This window comes from Macrosteles quadrilineatus, unplaced genomic scaffold (genome assembly GCF_028750875.1).
Source record: "Macrosteles quadrilineatus isolate MER2022 unplaced genomic scaffold, UCM_ALF_1.0 Scaffold_28__1_contigs__length_1566739, whole genome shotgun sequence".
NCBI lineage: Eukaryota > Metazoa > Arthropoda > Insecta > Hemiptera > Cicadellidae > Macrosteles > Macrosteles quadrilineatus.
In genome coordinates this window covers 252,603-268,643 of record NW_026542621.1, presented here as the reverse complement: position 1 = coordinate 268,643, position 16,041 = coordinate 252,603, and the positions used below count along the sequence as shown (strand labels likewise).

The 16,041-nt window shown below is 35.3% G+C and overlaps 1 protein-coding gene across 5 annotated transcripts in view; it reads left to right on the top strand.

The window, feature by feature from the left end:
* Positions 1 to 15,075, top strand: part of LOC129005621 (acetyl-CoA carboxylase-like) — a 118,526-nt gene extending 103,451 nt beyond the window's left edge. For all 5 annotated transcript variants that reach the window (XM_054434573.1, XM_054434576.1, XM_054434574.1 and 2 more), the window contains 9 exons: positions 3,930 to 4,138; positions 4,698 to 4,962; positions 6,026 to 6,219; positions 7,410 to 7,545; positions 8,771 to 8,948; positions 10,707 to 10,971; positions 11,936 to 12,244; positions 13,304 to 13,486; positions 14,701 to 15,075. In XM_054434573.1, the coding sequence (XP_054290548.1) occupies positions 3,930 to 4,138; positions 4,698 to 4,962; positions 6,026 to 6,219; positions 7,410 to 7,545; positions 8,771 to 8,948; positions 10,707 to 10,971; positions 11,936 to 12,244; positions 13,304 to 13,447 (1,700 nt within the window). In that variant the 3' untranslated portion in view covers positions 13,448 to 13,486; positions 14,701 to 15,075. The remainder of the gene's footprint in view (positions 1 to 3,929; positions 4,139 to 4,697; positions 4,963 to 6,025; positions 6,220 to 7,409; positions 7,546 to 8,770; positions 8,949 to 10,706; positions 10,972 to 11,935; positions 12,245 to 13,303; positions 13,487 to 14,700) is intronic.
* Positions 15,076 to 16,041: the final 966 nt, after the last annotated feature.

Below are 16,041 nucleotides of genomic sequence, written 5' to 3'. Positions count from 1 at the left end.
TCTAACGGGACATGGGGGAGGAAAAGAGAAAGTTTGGCAGAATTTGCCCTTGTTCTAAAGCCTGGTTCACATGCCCTCCCTCACCCTCGGCCTCAGTCGCTTGCAGATTTCCATTACACAAGAGTATTAATTAATTATTTTGAAATACTGTAAATGTTTGAATTTGACTATGATGAGATCTAATAGTTTCCTCTAATTTATAAATAGGATTAACTTTTTAAGTATTAATCTAAGTCATTTGTCAGTTTTTGTATTTCTTTTTAAAAGCAATTGCAGTTATACATTAAAAAAATTACAAACATCTTGGCCTACAAATACATTTTGTAAGGAGAGTCTTTTCTCTAGTGAGTAAAAACGATCGTGGTCAAGGAATGAACTGTGCTAAAACAGCACATTGTCAATGTTTACAAAAGTATTTTGACTGAAACACCAAACCCTGGTATTTTTTAAAGACATTGCATAATAGCCTAAGTCGACGTCGAGAAAAGTATGGCAATAGATAGGTTTTACTTTTAGCCTACAATAAAGATTATGTTTTGGGACTAAAATCTCCAAAAGACCAAAAGAGTGCTTTTAACAAATCCGATTATACATGGATTATACCAAGAACAAGGTTCGGCAGAGTGGATTCACTGTGAACCGGCCTGCCTGGCCCTTATGCACGACGTCACTATAACCTCCGTGTAGGGGTGTCAACAATGGATCGGAACAATCGAAGTTTTGAACCTGTCTGTAACCTAGTTTTTTATACTTTTTAATACTCATTATTTATAAACAAACACGTCCTACATATCGGATCTCGAATCACGATATTTATCGATACCCTTTCCACCCACAATAAAACATTAAACGATGTCAAAGCAATAGTCATTTGCTCCATTGAAACACGAAAGTCGATTGGCTCACATGGTACTGCACTGACGCCTCCTGACCAATGAGAACTGTCGTTACATACTTTTATTGTAAACACTCACCATTCGTTATAACATTACAAAATCGACGCGGACTAAGGCTTATAATATTTTTCAATAAATACATTATGTTATAGTAGCACTTAAAACTTCACTTAACTCTTTAATCAGGTAGATAGTACAGATCAAAATATGGATCTACTTTTTGGCGCAATATAAAGCAAGCCTAACCATACGACGATGTTAAAGTTTAATGGTTGAATATAATTTTTCTAATGATGCGTATAATGCAGGGATTATTAAACTGAAAATTTCGACGTGTTTAGGTTATTTATTTTGTACTAAAAATAAAAATAATACATCTAAATGTCTGACTTATTGATACAGACATTGTTTAGTATAATTAATTTCGTGTTGGCAGGACATTCGCGCGCCGGTTGTCTCTTGAGTTGAGTCTGACATCTTGAAATTTAGATTCGTAGATTGTGTTGTGCAATGCTGAAGCTAAACAATGTCACCGGCACTGTCGCTGTTTTGAACTAGATAGTTTCTAAGTTGGCTATGAAAATTGTTAACCGTGATTACAAAACTAATACTGTAGCTATACAGTAAATAAATGTTAAAATAAAATATTTATCCCTGTCAGATGTCGGTATCATCGGAATCGACTTTTGACAATCGAGTCTTAGTACCGATACCAATGTCCAAGTATCGGTGGTATCGATGACGATAATCGACTCATCCCTTTTTACTAGTAGAGCTGTATCGTGACGTAATCGATGCATCGGGATTTTGATGCATGCTGGATCGAATCGGGATTCGATGCATCGCACTCGCACACCTACACCACTGCCTATCACCCAGTGACCCAGTGTCAGCTGTCGGCGCGGCGGGTCGGCTCGGCGCTGTCGCTGTCAGTGAAATGGATGACGCAAGCGATGTCTAGGTTGCCGATTATTAGTACTGTAGGCCTAGTATGTCAATATTTAAAGGGGTTAAGGGATTAAATAAAACTCAAACATTTTCCTTTCTTACTATTTATTTGTCAAATATCAATGAAAATAACAAAATCGGCTTAACGTCTACTACTCGACTCGAGTCACGAGTATCTTTAACTACTCGACTCGGCTGTCGAGTATTGCCAACTACTCGAGTAATTACTCGACAGTCGAGTACTCGCCCACCCCTAATAATTTCACACAACTGGTAAATTATTTTACCAACACCACCAACACAATGTCTAGTTGTTTTTAAAAATTTTAAAAACATATAAAAGCATTCAGTACGAAGACAGTGTAATTGCCAGCTGTTCACAGCAGACGACAATGAAAAACTGGAGGTTATGATGAAGTAATGGCAAAGCGTATTTTTTATCAGCTTTGAAACTAATTACAAGATGGATACAACTCTTGCAAAGTTTTTTTCTGAAACCAAAATTTGGGTTATCACAGAGTAAGATTTTTGTCTTTTCATTTACAAAGTTAACATCCACACATATCAATCATTAGTTTATCTCAGGCTCAATCCAATTTTCTTAGTATATTTTAAAGCTCTTCCAAAGAATCAAAAGACCCAGGCCTAGACCTAATTATTTAGGAGGGCCTATATATAAATTGATTAGGTTACAATGAGGGTAGCAAAATCACTATCTAGTTCATAAGATTTAGATTGCATAAAGTACCTTCAACACAACAAAAAATACAGGAAACTAAAAAACATTTAGGCCTTAAACAGCCACATCTAACAATATAAGACAAGATACAGAACATGCAACGACATAATTTGAGACCGAGTAGGCTTGCATAACGAAAAAAAAAAAATGCAAACAACAACAACTATGCTTGTGGTTTCGTCAATAGAAAGATAAAATATCTATAACAAATATAAAATAATAAAATATATAATATATAAAAAATGTATAAAATAAGATTGTAGATTAGTTACAAGTTTAATATGTAGCCATAAACAGTTTTATGGCAGTAGAAAATGGCCAGCGGCAAATTGAATATTCACGAAAATACTGACTGAGTTAGAGATAACATTTAACAGTCATCATAAAACTATTATTTTTATGATAAAATAGAATTGGGGAAAGTCGTAAATAGATAAAAGTGATAAAACTCAACACTTCTTGAAAGTACTTGAATGTACAACAATTGTTGTCGTGATAAAATGTTAATGGATTTGGGACTGCTAATGGGTTTTTTATTGCATTATCACCCTAGTAATAAATTATGAAGATGTAAACAAAACCCAAAATGCTTTACGAACTGATGACGGTAATTAAGCTTGTGACTTTTTCGGTGCACCGCAGACCCATAGAAATTATACATTTCTAGGAAAATGCCTAGATATACTCCAAACCATGAAATTACTGTGTAGTTTATAATTCGTATTATTCATGTACTGATCAAACCAAAAAACATTTGTTTTGTTAATAATTAAAAATTGTGATTTATTTAACATAAAAGTGTTTGGCGTTAAAATTTATTTTAAGAATTTTTAATTTATCTGTAGAATAGGCGAGAAGCCCAATCACACAGTAATATGGTCAGTAGTGGTGATCACATTTGATAATTCATCTCCCACTTTGACAGTAGGTAAACGTTGGGTGAGACTATAAACATAACATTTATCTTTTCTTATCATCAGTAGTCCTTCACTAGATTATCTCTATCTAGATATAATATTTTGTCACTGCACTATCACTTACACACAGGTACATAAAAGAAAAAAAAAATGTTAAATTTGAATGCAGCCAGCAAAGGCAATAGGAACCTAGACTTGTAGTAATGGATATTTTAAGTCCAGGGTTGGTTCTTCGAAGGATTCCTTCAGAAAGAAAAAACTCTTTCTTAAAACTAAAAGTGAGGTGTTAAGTCTTTATTAGCATGTTTGATTATAATTTTCACTTTTAACTGAAAGTCTGTTGCACATTTTATACTCACACACCTAACTTTACTCAAATTACACCTCGGTATGTTTAAAGTTTCTACAGCCTTGCGTATTGTTTTGCAGGCAAGGACGATGGTCTTGGTGTTGAGAACTTGAAGTACGCAGGTATGGTAGCAGGAGAGACTTCTCAAGCGTACAAAGAAGTGGTGACCATCTCAGTGGTGTCTTGTCGTGCCATTGGTATCGGATCCTACCTGGTGAGGTTAGGACAGAGAACTATCCAAATAGACAACTCTCACATCATCCTCACGGGCTGCAGTGCTCTCAACAAGGTGAGTTATCCAATGGATAAACAACTTGCCCATGAAAAGTGTTCCAGATAGTTCACTAAAAACTTGGTACAAAATTGATTTAAAATGTTACCTCCACTTCATAAATAAGTGGAGTGGGTATTCTACTAAGTCCATTTTACTGCTCCCTAATATAAAATTTAAGTATTATTTTATAATGTATCAACATTTTGATTAAATCGTTATTGGTTCCATATCAGTGTTACCTAGCTCTGATGGAAGATTTGACCATTGTCAAAACTGTACCAAATCTGTTATTATGTGTTGAACTTGTAACCAAAAAGGTTTTTTTAAGTGTTAGCCAGTTTTGCTGCCTTAATTGACCACCCACTATATGAATCTTTCCATATAATCAAATCAAATCAAATTTATAGTCCCCCTAATTATTGTTAAGGTTTTGACAGTATTTCTGGGTTCTGACATGGCATTTATAAGTACTTCAAAGCTCACCAAAAGGCTGACTTGAAACTGAGCTGTCAGTCTAGATAGTCGATTTCCTAGGTTTAGACTTCATCAAAACATCAATTATGGTATTTTTCAGATCTTGGGTAGGGCAGTGTATGCCTCCAACAATCAGTTGGGTGGTACACAGATTATGTACAACAACGGTGTAACACACAAGACTGAGCCCCGAGACCTCGATGGTATCTACACTACCATGAAGTGGCTCTCTTACATTCCTAAAGACAAGTTGTCTCCTGTGCCTATCATCAAACCCGTGGACTCTGTCGACAGAGAGATAGGGTTCATGCCTACAAAGACTCCATACGACCCTCGGTGGATGCTGGCAGGAAGACAAAACCCCAGTAAGTACAAAAAAATGGCTTTAGAAGTTATGAGTCCGTTGATATAAATAAATAAATTAATGAATAGTGATTGTTACTAATTAAAAACTGTCACAGGTAAAGTAGTGTACGCAACTCGCATAAATAGTCTTAACGACACTTGTAGATGTTTTTTAGACACTCAACAAAACTCTTACCTTAAATTTCTACTTGTGTCGTTAACACAATCTTTAAGCGATTGTTGCGTAAACTACTTTATCGACATTCTTCTGTCCTGAAACAGCATGTATCAGTAGCCTGTGACTAGCAATAGGTACTAAAATTTCTATTAATCTGTTCTTTATGTGATTTATTGCTGTACAGTGTTTGGATTTTTTTTTTTAGTTAAAGTTTGAGTAAGCTGTGATTTTAAAGTTCAAATGATAGCTTTTATTACTACTGAGCCAAGGTTAATGAATGACTTAACATATCATGATTGCACTAACCTACTTATTGTATTTTGATGATGTAATATGCAAATGATCACATTAACATCCATTTATACAGTTTTACACTTTTCTATGGGGTTTTTATGTTATGTTGGATTAACCTTGGTTTCAGTTATCCGTGGTCTCTCTCCTCCCCATCACTCCAGATAATCGAGGTTCTTGAAAACTGACACGAATTATATTTGATTATTTCCCTATAAATTTGTTCTACTTCCCGTTTAAATTGTGACTTATCGCAGCTCTTAGGTCCTGCCTATGTTGTCTTTTTCCTTGGTTATGGATGGTATTTTTTTTACAATCTTTTGTTCACTCTATTCTACGGGATATAATTTTTATTAGTAATGTTTGCTGTATTATTTATGAGTAAAAAAAATTCTATTACTCTATGTATAAAATTAATGTGAATAAAGTATAATTCCATTTAATTTTATTTTTAAATTTACTATAGCTAACTCAATTGTTTTATACAAAACAGCAACATTATTTATTTAAAATTTTCAGGAAAAGGTAAACTTTCATTGCACCTACCTTCTTTTTATTAAATTCATTTGGTTGTATTTAGTCCAGGAGAAGTGATCACTTTATTTTGTTGAAAGATAACACAGCTCAATGGGAGACTGGGTTCTTTGACCATGGTTCCTGGGAGGAGATCATGCAACCTTGGGCTCAAACTGTGGTCTGTGGTCGTGCCAGGCTCGGTGGTATCCCAGTTGGAGTTATTGCAGTTGAAACCAGAACTGTGGAGCTCAAACTACCCGCCGACCCTGCCAATATTGACTCTGAAGCAAAGGTAATATTAAACATGAATCTTTCTCAGAAAATAGTTATCACAAAGTAATTTTAACCAGTTTCATGTTATGAAAGTTCTCAAACTACAAGTAACGAAAGAAATCTATTTGAAAGAATATAGAAGGAAATACTGTCACCTCTGAACAATTAATTAATGACAGTAGTGTTTGAATTTTGTACAAAGCCAAATGTAATTAATGTTAGTTCAACCTTCTTTATTTTTCAACAAGAATAATTAGGTACCTAATTAATTTGATAAGTATGAGTATGTATCAAGTATGTAGTTCCAGTTAGTTATTAACGTTATTAAATCGTCAGCCAAGTGGCCTGTGTTATTTGTTTTAATAATAATAAACATTTTTATCACTCCATCCGGAAAGTAGGTATTTTCCACAACAGCTGATATCACAGGAATTAGCTGTTTCCCAAGTTCTAATTAAGATAAAGGGAAAAACGATCAGCTGAATTTCCCTCTCTCTAAATTTAATTTCCCTTTTTCTCTATTAGTTCTCCATTTATCCACTACGCATGGTTTATTTTAATGATTAAAATCAGCTGTTTTCATTGTTGCACAATCTAAATGTATACAGAATGAATGAATGAATGAGTTATCTCTTTATTCCAACAAATTATTTACAGAATATGTACACAAATATTTAAAGGAAGAAAAAAACATAAGTGAATTTAAAAGAATAAAATAAAATTAACCTTTTCATTACATCTATGATAAAAAAAAAAAAAAAACATACATGTTGAGAAACAGGCATTTGTTTGTTTTGCTGTGTTTTTGTTTTTAACATGGTATGTGTTTGAAATTGCTCAAAATATGTCTAACATTCCTGATGATTTGATGAAAAAAGCTTCAGAGATAACTAAACAAACAACTTCCATGATAAAGAGTGGTCTAAAACTATTTTAATATTACTGAGGTCTGTTAATCTGTATGTGTGTATTTTTGCGTTGTGATGAAAAGTATTGTTCATAACTTGTACCGAAAGTAATTTTTCCGGCACTTGCTCCATTACTCCCATCCTTGGCTTCGCCTCGTATGGGAAAATAACTCTCGTATTCGGCTTTGCCTCACACATGAACCTTGAGTGCTCACCGCAAAATGTTACTCTCGGTTGTAGTAATGAAATGTACTATTAGTAGTGTGCATATATCAGTGATACATTTTTTCTTTGCTTTCAGACTGTATCACAAGCTGGGCAGGTATGGTTCCCTGACTCAGCTTACAAGACTTCACAGGCTATCAAGGACTTTGGTCATGAGGGACTTCCACTTATCATCTTCCCTAACTGGAGAGGGTTCAGTGGTGGTATGAAAGGTAAGTTGTTCAACAAATACAAAATATAAAGTTCAAGTGTTGCCATAATCAAAAGATTCAGTTAATAATCTATAAGTAAATACTGTTGCATAAAAATGAGATGAATGTCAAAATTTAGTATATTAGGGATTGATGGGTCCCGATTAATATATACTATCAATCTTTAAAAATAGACAATTTGATTAGAGAAGTGCAAGTAGCTTGATTTTTGAGTAAAGCCAAACCAAGCCTTCAATGCCTTCAGGCTCGAGAGATTGAACTCCAACTCAGAAAATTGAAATTGAGCCTAGCTTTTACAATCGCTATCACAGTACGCGTCTGCTAAGATCACGTGATTGGAAAATTCTGGCTTTTGCCATGATCTTGGTTGACAGAGATAAAGTTTCTTCGATCGCAAATGAGATGATGATGTCTCCAAAACCGCAGGAGATATTTAGGATTTTGCCGAGATGGCCGAAGACGATAATGATCTTTCCATGACTGCAGGAACAGTACAGGATTTAGCCGTAATGTCCATGGAAGGGTTGCACAGGATTTTGCTGCAATGACCGAAGACGATCATTATATTTCCCTAGGCCACAGAACGGTCTAGGCAGAATTCGACCTTGATCGCGGAAGTGGATGATAATGTCTTTGTTACCGCGGGAGACGATGATGATGTCTACACAACCACGGTAGACATCCTTGGTTTTGTCAAGATCGCGTAAGACAATAATGATATTTCAGTTACCAATGGAGAAGATGATGATGGTTCCATTACTGCGGGAGACGATGATGATGGATTTTTCTAAGGCCACGGGGTTCGCCTAGGATTTTGCCGCGATCAATGAAGATGGTGACTTTTCCATGACCGCGGGAATGGCCCTGGATTTGGCTGCGATCTCATAAGACGATGATGTTTTCGGGACTGTGGGAGATAAACAGGATTTTTTACTGCCATTGCAGGAGATGGTGATGATGACCAAGGGAAATTATCATAATCTTACCGTGATATCATTGTGACATTGTTTTTAATGCAATGTAAACCAAATTTATGATTACTAAATTTAATACTGCTTGCCTAAATACATCATAATATCATTAGCAATTTCAGTGTGATTGCTTTTGACGACGATGGTGTCTCCACAATTGCTGGAGATGAGCTAGATTTCACCGCTATTGTGGGATGCAATGATAATGTTTTGCATATTAATACACCTAGTTACGCCCCCTTGATCTGTTGCAGACATGTATGAGCAAATCCTCAAGTTTGGAGCATACATTGTGGACGGACTGAGAGAGTACAAGCAACCCATCATCACTTATATCCCACCTAATGGAGAGTTAAGAGGAGGTGCTTGGGCTGTGGTAGACTCTACCATCAACCCCAACCATATGGAGATGTATGCCGATCCTGACAGCAGGTAACTGGCTCACATTACATACATCAGATCTTTGGTAGTTGAAAAACCATAATCAATACTTTTTACCTTTTGATAATCAAGATATCCTGAGAATAATGTATAAGAACTCAGAACTCTTATAAGGTGTGTTGCTAGCATAGTAGTTAGGGTCCCAAGCTACAGTTCTAGAGGGATGGTTTCATTCCCAGCACATACACAAAAATTTGAGGTTTTGGATTGCTTTCCCTCAAAAGTGTATGCAATTCTTACGTATAGACCTTTTTAAAAATTAGAACAATCTATGAAACAGTTAAACTATTAAAATATCTGATTAGATTAAATTCATTTGCTTGCAAAAGTGCCAAATTAGTTTGGAGTTTGGTAGTGGTGCTATTTTAGTCGTAGTTCATAGATTATTGCTCTTCCTACGTAATAAATTTAGGGCCATGTATAGTTTATTAACGTAACTACAAATAAATGGTAGGCCTACTCAGTTATCTGATAATTTTTAGTTCAACACAATCTGACGCTGCACTAAATGAGCCATTGGTCAATATCTGCACAGTTCTGGAATTTGATTCAATTTTTGTATTCAATAATAATAAATTAATAAATGTTAATTTGCTTAACAAAAATAGTTGCTTTGCTAAACTTATCAACTTTAATAACCATAATAGTGGTGTATGCATCAACACATCGTAAGTTGACTTTCTTTGCTGATAGTTAAGGAAGTCAGATGTTTTGGTTGTGCTAACACTATCCCAGTCCTGAAGTGAGATTGTTGAGGCTCAGCTGCAGCTCTATTGACCATATTATTATTTATTTTTTTTACTCGGTTGACATAATTGATTGTTTATTCAGGTTGCAGTTCACTGATTGAAAGAATGTATAGAAATATGTTTCATTAGCATTTAAAATTTGCCAACTGTCCAAAACTCGGAAGGTAATTATTTCAAAGAGGAAATTATACATGCTCAAAGTTAGTTAAAGATCATTTCCAGCATATGAGTGCTGTGGCTGGCTGAAATAACTTCCAATCTGGAAGTCCAGTTTTCGATCACTTTATCCAGCAGCTGGGGCCCTATACCGACAATCATATAACAAACACTTTATTCAGTGATGAGACTCATTTCTGGTTGAACGGCCATGTGTGTCAATAAGCAAAATTGCCGGATTTGGAGTAAAGAAAATCAAGAACATTTATGGAAAAGCAGTTGCATCCATTACAAGTCACTGTTTGGTGTGTATTGTAGGCTGGTGGGATCATTGGCCCATATTTTTTTCAAAGTTAGCCAAGTTATGATTTTATTGTAAATAGAGGGTTTTATAGTGCTTTGAACAACATCTTTTTGGTTCCTCGCTTCTTTGGTTTCAGCATGATGGCGCTACTTGCCTTACAGCACACGTAGTAATAGACTTATTGCAAGAATAAGATGTGTTTGGTAATGGCGTATGAACTAGCCTCCACTATCATGTGATGTGACACCAGTAGACAATTTTTTGGGGGGAAATGTAAAGAATCTAGTCTATGCCAATAATCCACAAACTTTGGACAATTTGGAAGCAAACATCAGTCGTGTGATTGGCCGGTACATGGCCCAGCTGCTGGATAAATTGATCAAAAACTGGATCCCCAGATTGCTCTTCATTTGAGCCAAATCACCCTTATTGTTGAAAATAGGGTTTAAAAACTATCTGTAAAATCAAACATTACTAATAAATAACTAGTTAGTGTTTAAGATGTTATTGAAAGTGTTTTGACGTTATATTTGTTTTCAGGGGTGGAGTCCTGGAGCCTGAGGGTATTGTGGAGATCAAATTCAGAGAGAAGGATCTCTTGAAGGTGATGAACCGAGTGGACCCAGTGCTGCTGCAACTCAAGAACAAGTTGACTGGAGAACTGAGCACTGATGACAAGACAAAGACAGAGAAGTCTATCTCTGAGAGAGAGAAGTTCCTGATGCCCACGTACCACCAAGTGGCCGTGCACTTTGCTGATCTCCACGACACTCCTGAGAGAATGCATGAGAAAGGAGTCATCGTGGTAAATGAACCTCCATATTACAATAAAACTATGGTTATACATTTAACATTTGTTTTTCATTGTAAATTTATAAAATGTCAAAAATATTTACCTATTCAACTAGCTTTTTGACTAAATTACACTAGACTAGATCCAGCAGCACATTTAGAAATTTGGCAGTGTTGGATTACTAAAAATGCTGGTTTACTGTGAGCTGTCTAAAAATACCCGTTATTGTAAGAACATCTGAAATATTACGCAAATATATACTCAAGAAGCTGTCAAGCCGATATCAGACTGCCTTGCCTCCTGCCTGCTCAAGCATCCTTATTTGATATTCCGGTCAGTTTATGAGGGACTATACATACCGTTTTGCACTTGTTCTAATTGTGATTTTTGTCCAACTGCTTATTTAGTGTTACGAAATTGAAACCAATATCATTTAAGCAGAATTACTACTGTGGTTGAATTTTACTAATTCAAAAAAAAAAACCTGTCCTTAGTTGTAACAATAAAAACAAAAACATTTTTTTCTTAATCAAAATTATCTTTTAATTTTAAAATACCCCTGCTGCAGCAAACCTAGTATAAAACCCAGTTCCTGTGGTCCGATCACGCTGGTTAGCAAACCTGATCAAATAAACATGGGTTTACACGTTTGTACCAAATTTGATCAAAATCGGATCACTTTTGCTAGAGTTATGGTACTAACAGACGTATATGCAAATTTGAACGGATGGTGTTTTTGGCCTATGGGGACATCAAAATGAAAAAGTAAATCAGTCCAGGTCTTACCGTGAGACCTACGGTAATAGTGTATTCCCTATATGAAATTCGCTATAGTAAAATAAAATCTATTTAAACAAACTTACAGTTGAATATTTATCATAGGATGAAATTTCCTCTCTATATTACTACCTCTCATATTAGCCTTAGATATATTAACTATAAAGGATATTTTTCTATCACTCTTGTATATCTACAGGATATCGTTCCATGGAGGAAATCAAGGACCATTCTGTACTGGAGGCTAAAGAGATTACTGTACGAGAATGAAGTGAAGAAAGAAATCATCAAGACACAACCGAACCTCAACGAGAACCAGCTACAAGCTATGATCAGACGGTGGTTTGTTGAAGACAAAGGAACTACTTATGCTTACCTATGGGAAAACAACGAATCAGTGGTTTCCTGGCTCCAAGAGCAACTCAGCAATGCTGATTCAACAGTACATAACAACATTAAGTCAGTCATGAGAGACGCAGTCATTCAACAAGTCAAAGCTGCCCTTGAGGTAAATATTAGCACTCTCATCAACACAATCAAATCCATTAATAATCTTACTTTTTAATTGCCAAGAAAGTATTTTTATTTTTAAATACACTATTTCTTTATCTTGGGGTTCCTACTAAAAAACTCAATTCCATGCATGTGATTGAGTTTAAGCAAGAAAGTAAGGGCTCAGTCAATGTAGTATTGAAGAATATTACATGAGTTTAACCACACAAGTTCCTTTGTTTGGTGGCTGGTCTATGGCTATTGTGTTTTCCCAGCTATGTCATTGGAAAACATACTACAGGGTGTATAGTAGATGCATGTGCCAGTCATACCACACGTGTCCTACGAACAACAGTACTCATGCATTATCTAATGTATTGTCTAATCCATAGAAAACTTAACTCAGCGGGGAATCTACTCAACAGAGAAAATTAAATTAACCAACCACTATAAGTTTTTAAATCAAGAAGAGCCCTGAATTTTGAGGTTACATAATTAAAGACAATTGCTCCAATTAATTCTCAATTCCGCAAAAGTTTCTGCAGGGATGATGATTTTTGATTGAATGGCCTTCAATAGTGTGTCGTTAAATGTTTAATTCCAACACAGATTCTAGAATCTACCGATTGTGGACAAAATGTAATTTTTTGATTGCACAAACCTTGCAGATGGTTTTGCAACTCAAGGTTCCGTCCCATACATTTAAGAAATTATTAAAATCTAACTTAACTAACTGGAATAAAAGTTTCCCAAATGTCAGGGTCTCACTTTTAAATAAAAAATTGAATTTTGAAAGCAACTGTCTGCAGGAACATGTTTGGTACCTTAATAATGTGTGAAGTCTGGTAGACTGCACCTCAATTTCACCGTTCTTCCTCCTTTAAACCAAGCTTATCTGAACCTTATCAAGTTCACAAAAACATTCAAATATGACCGTATGAATTTCATATTCTAGTTTGAGTGAGGACACTGGCCCAGTTATTGCTACTATTAATTCTTTCAATAAATCTGACACTGGTATATAGAAGAGAAAATTTGTTGAAACTGTTCAGCTGTTAATGTCTGATATTTGCAGAACTCCCCGGATGTAGCGCTGGACGCACTAGTGGAGATGTTCCAAGCCCTCCCTCCCTCTAAGAAGTCAGAAGCTGTGAGAACTCTCTCATATCTCGAGAGCATACCACCTCAGCAGCCTCCTGATGTTCAGAGTGACGGATGAAACCCACTCCAACTAGATTACGTAGTACTCGGTACTCAGGTATGCAACATCATATGTCTGTCAGAAAACACTTCCCATTTCCCTTTGTATAATATAGTGTGTATATAAGGTCTCTACACTTTCTGGTACATTTTTGCTATTTTATTTCATTTAACCTTGTGCAATATTGTGTTAAAAAACCTTTTAGTCACACATCAGTGCTAGCCAACAAAGATTCCAATGAATTGTGCTTGAAAACCACATGAATATTCTTTTATCACACATGTTGTATTTCAAATTGTATTTATTAATCCTACTTATTTATTTCCAAAAAATACAAATTTATAGAAATTTATAGACAAATTTATACAAATTTATTTTGATTTACAAACACATACAATAATATAGCTACAAAAGCCCGTAATGGCTTGTCTGCGGCAGATAATTATTATAATTAAAGTCATACCACAGTGTTTTTTTTTCTAAAAAAAAATATACTTTGATGAAAAATAGCTAGAGAAGAAATAAATAGAGGATATATTGAACGGTACACTTGAGTGGTGTCTGGCACCAGTCGCTGGTGTCTAGAGCAAATTCTATTCATCGTCCCCTTCCGCTCTCCTTTCCCCCTTCACTATCACGTACTACCACACTACGCTTGTGCTCACTTGTTAGGAAGACCCTGTGCGCTACAACTGCTCTACAAATATGCTGTGTGGCCATCGCCGTTTGGGCTCTTCCTTGTTCGAAACTAGTACATTTCCACCCCAATATACCAGAGCTGAAAGCGGGCGGTTGTCCCATTAGCTTTTATCTTATTCTCTACGTGAAGAATGCTACAGTGGAATAACCTGGTCACATTTATTTTCAATCTCCCCAATAAATGTGCTTGTGCTGTTTGGGTGGTTTTATTCTCTTTACATACAATAAAAAAATTGCCTTTATCTCAAGAATTTCATATATTATGACTCGGATATGTTTATTTCTGGCAATATTTTTATTTTTTTATCTGATAACATTGTAATTATTTTTATCAGCTAGCCTCATTTTATGAATTTCCTTCATGTAAGTTTTGCATTGTACTCTCTCTCTACATAGAAGAAATTTACTTATTTGGTTTTTGTGTAAAACATTTTATTTAGTCTCCTCATACCTCTTTTAGTGTTAAATTGCTTACAAAACTGACCTCTTTGTACCTTTGAGTAGAATTTCAATTTCAATATTTAAAATTGTAGAGACTTGGGCCTAATGTCTGATTTGATGTGTTTGTACAGGGCAGATTTACAGTAGCGAGCACCCCTTCGGCTTTGATGGTGAGGGCTCCAAGAGCTAAACTCTTGTGATGGAGATTTGCGCAACATGACATCTTGCGACACAAGCCGCCGCTCAAACCTACTGCGGTCTGCTTTCGTACATACACAATATATATATTGTATATAAGTGAATGACAGCAAATACCAAAGTGCCCTTGTTTGTTTTTATTCATGTTGGTAATTTTTGTACTGGATCATAATATTTATTGTTATTTCTATTAATTTAAGAAATTGTGGATCATTCTTGTAAAAATTAGTGTAAAAATTCAATAATTGAGTTTTTATCATTGTTCATATATAAAAGTTAGAAAAAAAAAAAAATACAAAGCAAACTGAGTTATGTACATTTTATTAACCTGGTAAAAGTTGTGATTTGATTGTGGGATTGATTGTTATGAGAAGGAGCAAATATATGAACATTAGGTTATCCTAGTTTTGTAACTTGCTAATGAGCTTTCTAACTTCAGTTAAATAGAACATGAAAAACACTGTCATTTAACAAGTAAAAGCCGCCTTGAGGTAAATATTGACATAAATCAATCCTTTCCATTCATAATACCTAATTTTTTTAAATCCAAGAAAGTTTTCAATACAATGTCACTAAATGTCAGTTTTATTATTTTGGTTGTTGTTCTTTGCCTGTGGCATTACATTTTTCACGACCGATATAATTAGCTGATGGTGTTAAAAAGGGGTCATAGTGAAATATGTTTTTATTTGAAAATTAAGACAATTCATCTATAGACAGTTTAAAACTATTTTTCCTACAGTCGCCCGACAAAGTGGGCTTCCTTGCACTGATTATAGTACAGAAAGCTGCTAATTGCTGCATTTACCTACTTTTGCCGCACACTTTTTTATTGCCGCACCAGTATTCCAACCAAACAACACAAAACAGTGTGCTTTTATTGTACACGTAATCCCGTATACGTTTCGAAATAGGTTGACAACACTTCAAGATACTACGACTACGATCAGCTGGTGCTCCCATTTCGTTTTCAACGCTTGGATTTAACCTAACCTAAACCGTGTTGTTTACTGTTTGAAAGACTAATTATTTCTATGCTTTATAGTAACTGTAGAAAAAATATAATATGTAACACTAGTGCAAAGTGCCTTTGCTGAACTCTAGAAACTTTCCTCACTCGTCTGCGGCTTGTGCGTAAGAATTTCTCTCGTGTGCAGCAAAGTGCTACTTCGCACACTAGTTACACAAATAACTATTGTCTAAAAACTTGTGTTTTTCAACACTCCACAATAAGCTGATGAGTTTAGTACTCTTTTTAGACCAGACAGGGATCG